Source organism: Paralichthys olivaceus, chromosome 9 (assembly GCF_024713975.1).
Source record: "Paralichthys olivaceus isolate ysfri-2021 chromosome 9, ASM2471397v2, whole genome shotgun sequence".
Taxonomy (NCBI): Eukaryota; Metazoa; Chordata; class Actinopteri; order Pleuronectiformes; family Paralichthyidae; genus Paralichthys; species Paralichthys olivaceus.
This window is the reverse complement of record NC_091101.1, coordinates 2,118,985-2,127,980: the sequence shown is the minus strand read 5'-3', so window position 1 is coordinate 2,127,980 and position 8,996 is coordinate 2,118,985. Positions and strand designations below refer to the sequence as shown.

Sequence of the window (8,996 nt, the reverse complement as noted above, 5' to 3'; positions counted from 1 at the left end):
TGACCATGAGCCTGTGAAAGACTCAATTAACCAATGATTAAATTAGGAAACATGACTCATCAAAGGGAATCCTCACTTTATTAAACCAAAGTCATTTCAAATGAGAAAACAAAAATAACAAATGTTACTGATGTACAAATGCAGTGCAACCTACAAGAAGCAAAAACAAAATGGCAGCAAAGCAAAGTGACATTGTGCTGACAAATCGCCCTTCAGGCTTTACAGGCTGTAACAGCAATACTGACCCAGTAAAACAGGAGGAAAGGGTTTTTTGGGGGATTTTTTGTGACAGCAGGGATATGCAGTGTCAATGACATGATCCTTCAACAGCTTTCCACCTGGAAACAAGGTCAACCAAGGAAGGGAAACAGAAACACTTTATCTCCAAAGAGGGTGGCAGGTATGAGGCCGCATCACAGAAATCTCCGGGCCAAGGAACATCTGATCACATGGTTTATCAGTTTCCTTCATACTGATTTCCGATTAGAGAGATTTGATTTAAGTCACTGTAAATAACTAATAGATTACTATTGTATTGATTTTTAGTTGTTGATTTGCTGCATTAACTGCACTAATGTGTACTTGTGATCATATCACTCAGGACATATGTTAATACCAGGTCTAAATGGTAATGTGTTATCAAACTGATTTCCCCTAACTGGAAAAAAAACAGGCTCCAGTTGTAGAATTTGTGTGTCCTATACATTTCCACCTTCTTCACAAATGAAAGCAATAGCAAATGCCGCCACCTGTAGAGTCAGATATTTCACATGTTTTAGGATTAAGCACTAAGAGTAAAGTTGTTATCAGAGTTATCCAGTCATCCAGGCTGCTTTGGGATAAAGTGTTGGGTTCAGGTTTGGAATGTTCTCCTTACTTTCATTTGCCCTTGGTCTCAGTGGTCTGGAAGACACTGGAGGCAGACATGAGGTTCTCAATGTACTGACCCAGAACTTGGTTCTCCGACTTTAGCTTCAGGTTCTCCTCTTTGACAGCATCCACACGGGAAGACAGGTCTAAGAAAAACACATAGATCAAAATGGTGATATTCTTTCAGTCATGACTGATGAACCAAATAACAACAAATGACACCACAAGAGCAGTATGGAGCCCCTGAGACTCAGAAATGTTCTTCATCAGCATAGTGGTGAGTAGATAATGAGTGAATTTAAATCTTTCAGTGAACTATCCCTTTAAAGCTCCAGTTTGTAAGATTTAGGTGAAAGGGAACTATTGGCAGAAATATAATGTAAAATAATCCTCATGATGTTTCCACTAGTTCGTTTCATCTAAATTGTATGAATTGTAGTTTTCTTTACCCCAGAAAAGGCCCTTTATATTCAAATACTTTATATTTACATCAAGAGGACCCTCTCTACGGAGGCCGCCATGTTTTTTACTTTAGTCCAGACTGGACAAACTAAACACCTTTTGAGTTTTTATGACAACTGAAGCTACCAGTTTCTTTTCCATGTTTGGAAGGAGAGGGTGAGGTGAGGGGTGTTCAGCTGCAACATGTAATTTCAACACTAGATATCACTAAATTCTACACACTGTAACTTTAATATTTTCAGTTTGAATTTAGTGACATCTAGTGGTGAAGTTGCATATTGCAGCTGAATACAACTGTCCTCACCCTCCCATTCCAAATATGACAGAACCTGTGGTGAACTTTTATTGTCATAAAGACCCAAAAGGTGACTAGTTGTCCAGTCTGGACTACTGTAAAAAAAAAACATGGCAGCCACCGTAGAGGGCACCTGCTCCCTATGTAAATATAAAGTATTTCATTATAAACAGCCCATTCTAGGGTAAAGAAAACAATTCATACAATTTAGATGATCACACAGTATCACTATTGATTATTTTATATTCAGTATTTGCCAATAGATCCCTTTCACCTAAATCTTTCACACTAAACCTTTAACTATTGTAATTTGTGAGAAACAGCTCCACAAACTATGAGTTCAGCACGGGATTAAAATACTGTGTAAGAAACAAAAGGCTAAAAGCCAAAAGAGCTTAATTTGGCAACAAAACTATGCATTAGGAAGAAGGTTACATTGATCACACCACTATACTGCAAAACAGACTAACATAAGCACTTCAGTATTTTTACAAACACATTATATGACTTACTGTCAGCTGTGTCTGACTGCAGAGATGATACATGGTGTTGGGCAGGTACATTTCATCATTGTTTACATGCATTATTTGCTTATTATGAGTTTTCATCCAACACCGTGGCATGACCAGGGTGTAGCCCCACCCCAGATAGATGGATAGACGGATGTCTGTTCAACACTGTGTTTTGTGTTTCTGTGCAAATGTACATACTTTACTTGCGACGCACTCACCTGTCACCTGCCCTGTAAAGCAGTTAAGCATTAGTTGTCTTCTGTTGCATGGCGTTGGGGTGAAATCAAAGATGTAAATAATTGTAGCTGCTGTTACATTGCCATTGATTTTTGCTTCCTGACTTTTATTTCACTTTAATCTGCTATCATTATAATCAATTCCATGCAACCAGTCCATACTAATCAGTAGGAAATCGAAGATTAAGGACTTATACAGATGTACAGGTTAGATCCAAAAAATAAAATGTGGTGTTTCACATACCCTTTTACCTGATTAGAGGTGGCAACAGACGATTCCTATTCAGCACCAGTGCAATGACCAAAAAATGTATAGACTTGAATAAATGTCATGTATTGCTTTCTAAATCAGGTATATCCAGCCTATTCTGGGCTTCACTCATAAAGGCTTTGGTGTACAAAAACAACACAAATAAAAAAACTGGGATTTATAAAACAACCTTGATATGAGGCGAGTTCTGTACTTATTCTTTTACAGTTTTAAATAAACAAAGTATGGTTTTATATTATTATGCTTGTAAACATTTAAAAAGCTTCCGAATAGGTTTTTGTATGAAATGTCCTCAGTGACTGGAAACATTCTGGAAACATTGTGTAATAGCAAGACGCACTCTGCATTCTTCTAAGATAATTCTACTGAGTAAAGTTTCTGAATAATTATGTCAGTGTGATACTTAATTTTTTCTTTTTTAATACATTTGCAAGACTTTCTAATATTCTATTCTCCACTTTCGTCATTATTGAGCATTTATGTTTATTTAGATCCCTATTAGCCACTGTTTTCTAAAACTGATTACTCTTCCTGGGGTCACCACAAGTCACAAGAAAGTAGATCTCAGGTACAAATAAAAAAAATAGCTCTTAATTTAAAAACTAAATTATCTGTATTCATATAGCGCTTGTTAGTCTTGATGACCACTCAAAGCTCTACTACTCTTACTTGAAGAATTGCACTGAAGAGCAATGTGTGCTGCTATATTTTAAAATGACTCTGTTGTGTTGGACCAGATCACAGGACAATTAATCGAACTGTGGTAACACTAATACTTGCAGTGACTATTTGGTTAAATAGCTAAGCCGACCTTCTGGAAGATGAGCACTCTACCCCTCAGCCACCCCAATAACTGTTACCTGATAGTTATGGCTGTGTGAAATAGGCCGGATTTTCAATCAAATTTGAATTTGAACACAAATACCACACCCTTTGTCTTTTCTAGATTAAGGACCAATTTGTTTAGTTAGCCATTATTTTTATCAAGACTAATAACTCATTTAAAACCATCATATGTTATGGGATGTTATGTGATCATCGGCATACATCACAATGGAGACATGATTTAGTGTTTAAGGTAAATGATTTGTAAAAATAGAAAACTTATATTTAAATATATCAAATGATGCACTGAAATCCAATAATATGAAGACAAAACCAAATGATAAGTGCTAAATAATATCACTGTAAATGAAGCATTTATTGATTTTATGAGCTATGCATGTATACGTCAACATAAATGCTTAATAAATAAGTGGTTAACTGTGAAGTACCTCCTCTTGTTGGTCTGAATTCTGAGGGTGCAGCAAAAGGTTAACCTCTTTTATTGCATTAACAGCTGCTGCAGCTGTATGTATCTGCTTGTGTGAATTTGTACATGTTTTGTTTCATGTACGTCGATCAATTTAAAAGAAAGATGTGATTTATCTACAAAACCAAGCATCCTCTCCGTTATCTGCAGATAGTCGGGTGATGTTCACGTTCAGCCTCGGTCATTGCTCTGGTGACAACAAACCCTAAAGAGTAAGCTGACGGTTGGATGAAGTACAGAGATCACCACAGTAATATCAATTTGAAGTGAAAAAAAAAATAAAAAATCACAAGACATCATCAGTCAGAGTGACTTGATGTTATCACACCATGGTTGGTTCTGCAGTTTCAACAGTCTGGGTGTGACTAGTATTCTATGTCTTGTAGAAGAAATTTCATCTCAGTTATTTTGGCAGCCAATTTGCCAAGTCAATACCTCTAATGAATATTAAGATGAAAACTTTTCGAGTCTTTGCTTGTGATTGGTAGACAGACAATTTGACATTTGACTGGGTGAAAACAGGATTCTGTCAATTGTGTGCGTGTGTGCATATGATACCTTCTAAAGTGTGCTGAAGCTCCAAAACCTGGTTGATGAGCCTCGTCTTCTCTTCCAGCTCAGCCTGGTCACCTGCAGCCATGAAATAGTCAAACACCGCACACGGACTGACTCAAATGAATTGAATTCAACACAGACCATGTGTATGTGTATGTACAGTATGTGTGTGTCTCACCTTCATCTGAACTCATGGTAAAATTCTCGTCTTCCTGTGTGGAATGCAGGGCTGCGGTTCTTGGGAACACTGTTAATTTTGAGGGAGTACCATTTGATCTGTTCAGTGTTCTGGGTTTACAGAACAAGATACACCTGGTAGAGCCCGACGATACAGGTTTCCTGAAAGATCAGGAGCAGAGAATGTACACTGTTTAAAGATTAAATCTTAAACTTAAATCACACATCAGATCTTGATGAACAAATTATTCAAGAATCAAAATCTTTACCAAGAACAAAGTGAAAATCACAACTGTCAAAGGAAACCAAAATCGTCAACCCATTGATGGCTTGATTCAGAACCACAGCGAAACTCAAAGTAAAACATGTAATTCACAGGTTGATCCAATTTATGTGAATTTCATCACAGCAACTCATCATGTGACTCAGTAGTGTGTATGGCCTCCGCCCTCTGACAGTTTGGTCAGAAACATGCACACCAGCAGCCTGGAGGTCATTTTGTAGGACTCTGGCAGTGCTCCTACTGTTCCTCCTCTCACAAAGGAGCTAATACCGGTCCTGCTGCTGGGTTGATGCCCCTCCAGCCATGTCCAGCTGTCCTTGTTAAACAGCCAGTCTCCTGGTATCTCCTCCAAACCTTCTTGAGACCACACGTATGGATGTACCTTCCTGGAGGAGCTGGACTACCTGTGCAACCTGATCGGGCTGCAGGTTCCGCCTCATGCTACCAGTAGTGACAAGGACACTAGCAGAACACAACACTACAGAAGAATCAGTCAGGAAGGATAAAGAGAGAGCAGCCGTCTGTGGCCACCACATGTAAAATCATTTTCTTTTGGTGCTTGTCTTGATTTTTATTCTCCATTGCATCTGTTGTCACTTGCATCAAAGCAGGTGCAACTGATTCACATCACTTGTGCTTCCTAAATGGACAGACTGACATCCCTGCAGTTTACCTGACTTGCCGTTGTACTGTGACGATTGAGTGTTCCATTCATGTAGTTTGAGCAGTGTCGATCAAGAGGTTTCAATGCAATCAATGGTCTGACGTCACTGTTCATTACACAAAATGAAATGTTAGGTTTTTGGAGGTGAATTTCCAAACACTCCAGGAAATCATCTCTACATTCATTTTTGCATTAATGTGAGATATAAAGATTCGTGACAGATTCACTCACAATGAACAATTTGACAAATGGGATGGAAGCGCTTTAGACTGCGGTGCCACCGTCGTCTAATGTAAAGATGACGTTCATCCATAAACCACCCAACTCCCATTGCATGCACCGCCTATATCCCAGCATCTCCACTTTCCGGTATGGTGGCTGCGCTGGTCTACCGGAAGAGCCTGTCGCAAACACGAGCACCGAGCTGCTAGCATGCTAACACTCACTATTTGGCATCAGGGGCTGCGCACAGCGACCGGCAGCGAACAAACGGCATCGTGCAGTCTGGACACACACCTCGCGACGTGGGAAACAACAACGCTGAAATGTGGACTGTCGTCAGAAAGTGTGACAGGTTGAAGTAAATGCACACAGCTTTGTCCGATGTGTCCAGTTCACCATCATCCGCTCGGTCCCCCATCCAACCACCAGGGGGTGATATGAGACTCCACAGAAACAGAATTCTTCTTCTTCTTCTTCTTCTTCTTCTTTCTGAGCTGGAGTGTAAGGTCTGAATGACTTTTCTAATTCCAAACTCCTCTGACAAACACTGGTAACTGTGAATGTCATTACTCAGTGTCTTGAAGATTCAAGCCAGGTTTCCCAAAGTCAGGGAATTTAACCACTGTATCGTTTTAATCTGAGTTTCTTATAATGTCATTATTCTGTGTCTTCTCTGTTTTGTAAAGTGCAGTAAAATATTAAAGTTTTTGTATGAATCACAAAAGCAGTACAAATAAACAGAAATGGAAGAATAGGACCCAGAGTAAGTCTCCTTTAGACTCTGTCCAGGAGGCTGATAATTGGCTATGACCATTTTGCTGTTATTAAATATATAATAAGAAAGTCCATTGCAAGGATGATAATCATTACTGCTGTGTCAGAATGATGTGTCCAGTATGTAGGTCTAATGTCACAGCTTCAAGAAGGAGAATGGCCATTAACACTTTAAGGTACAGTGTGTAGAATTTATCAAGTGGTGAAATTGGTGAAAGGCTGAACATCCCTCACCTCACCCTCTTCTTCCAAACATGAAAAAGGTGTTTAGTTTGTCCAGTCTGGACTAATGTAAAAAACATGGTGGCTCTGTAGAGAGGGTCCCCTCCATGTAAATATAAAGTATTTAAATATAAAGGACCTTTTCTAGGGTAAAGAAAACTACAATTCATACAATTTAGATGAAACTAGTGAAAACATCATGAGGATTATTCTACATTACATTTCTGCCAATAGATCCCATTCACCTAAATCTTACACACTGGACCTTTAAAATGAGCTGGTCGTGTTTTTTTTATTATGAGGAAATTTTACACTTTAGATCTGTTTCATCACTAATTGGGAAATATGACACAATATTCAATATATATATCTAGTTGGACTTCTATTGCGTGCTGCACCAGGTATGTCTAAATGAATGAAAAATACATTTTTTGAGAGGGGTTTTCATTTCTCGATTTTGGTTTAAACTGGAATCATAGATTATATGATGATACCCAGACCCATCTGACTATATATAATTTTACTTGCACTACTTGAATCAGATCTTATTAACACCCTTCTTGGGGTCATGTGTTTTTTCTTACTGTAAACTCCATAGTCCTTCTCCTTCCACATTACTCCATCTGCAAATAAAGCCACACCAACTGACCAATCTACATAAATAAAATGTCACTGAAAAACTGACTGAAAACAAAACTGGACTGACAGTACTCCCTTACAGAGTACAATATTTCACTACATACTTTGGGCTTGCGTTTCCCTTATCTTAATGATATTAACCTATATTTATTCTTATTTTTATGACCGCCATTCTCCTTATCATAATCTTTCCCCATAGTGATGTAGCTCTACAGTGAGTCACAATACTTCTTCCAAAAACTCTTGTTACCTCGCTTTATCACAGAAATGGCCTGCTTTCTAAATTTTGAAAATGATGTGTATTCTACGATACTTTGAATGCCTTATTTAGATTTTCTTTATTGCATTTGCACATTCTTTTGTCCACCATGTAACTTTCTTTTTCCTTTCATTACAACTTTTTGGAATTGACTCTTTTGCAGCTTCTACAATAACACTGCATATTTCTGTCTTGGGATCATCTATGGTGTGATATAACTTTACCCTACCTAAGATTTATTATTCTTCACCTAGCCCAATTTGCTCCATACTTCCACCATATCTCTTCCTGTACTATTTCCAGTTCTACTCCTATATTTATCAATACTGGATAGCGATCACTCCCTAAAGTGCTTCCTTTGAGTACTTCCCAGCTATTTTTACAGATGTGGATGAAATCCAGATTTGACTTGAATCAAGTTTCTTGAATGCAAAAGATTTCTGGTTTCGTTTTTAACTTGTCAAGATGGATTGAAACTCCTGCCCATTAGCTATCAAACATCTGGCATTCCATTTAAGTATAAACTTTATGGCATGATTTTAGAAGCCTCTTCTCCTTGACCAAGGTCTGCTTTAATAACAGGTAGAAGTCCACCACCACCTCCAAACACAAAGGCTGAGTTAGGAGATGTCAGGATTATTACTTATGTCTGATGTGTCCCCATTCCTATAAATGTGGAAGTTAGCCCTTTGCACCAGGTAAACATCCTGCACTGCACCCTGCATGTCTGGGGTGCTGCATATGAGCATGTCATTTCAAAAGCAGTTTCATTATGTTTAATTTATTCTATATAGTTATGCATTAGTTTGAAAAGCTGCACACAGACATACCAATACATCAGAGCATGTTTCCTTGATGTCACCATCACAGGTTGGGGAATGCTTGCATTGAAATGAGTATGCGTAATGACATTCACAATATCTTCAGCTTTCATTAGGGATTTTTTTTTTTTAAATTGCACTTAACTATAAATCTGAAATTGAATTGTAATGCTTTATCATCAGTAAGACTGCGATGTGTGGTGCATTGCATTTTCTGATGTTGGTACATCTTGATCGAACTGTTAGTGCTAACACTGTCTGTGTTTTGACAGCTGCCTTACCAGTCAGTGTTCGATATCTTCTTGTTTTCTCCACGCAGAACTTCCCCTCGCAGAACTTCTGTCACGTTGTCACGTCACTTTTAGTGGAAATCTAATCGAGCCGAGTTAAAACAGGAAAGGAATAATCAGAATGCAACATAT

General features: G+C 38.3%; 1 protein-coding gene across 10 annotated transcripts; it reads right to left on the bottom strand.

Moving 5' to 3' along the window:
* Positions 1–56: 56 nt before the first annotated feature.
* Positions 57–8,993, bottom strand: LOC109627413 (short coiled-coil protein B-like). 10 transcript variants are annotated; one of them, XM_069531864.1, is made up of 6 exons: positions 6,084–6,196; positions 5,647–5,743; positions 4,692–4,852; positions 4,517–4,588; positions 878–1,016; positions 57–749 (listed from the first exon to the last, which is right to left on the bottom strand). In XM_069531864.1, exons 2-5 carry the CDS (start codon positions 5,682–5,684, stop codon positions 880–882), a joined length of 408 nt encoding a protein of 135 aa, XP_069387965.1. In that variant the 5' UTR covers positions 5,685–5,743; positions 6,084–6,196; the 3' UTR covers positions 57–749; positions 878–879. The 10 variants fall into 10 exon arrangements, with proteins under 10 accessions (XP_069387965.1, XP_069387964.1, XP_069387969.1 ...); XM_069531863.1 differs by lacking the exon at positions 6,084–6,196 and adding an exon at positions 5,869–6,010; XM_069531868.1 differs by lacking the exon at positions 5,647–5,743 and having other exon boundaries at positions 6,154–6,289.
* Positions 8,994–8,996: the final 3 nt, after the last annotated feature.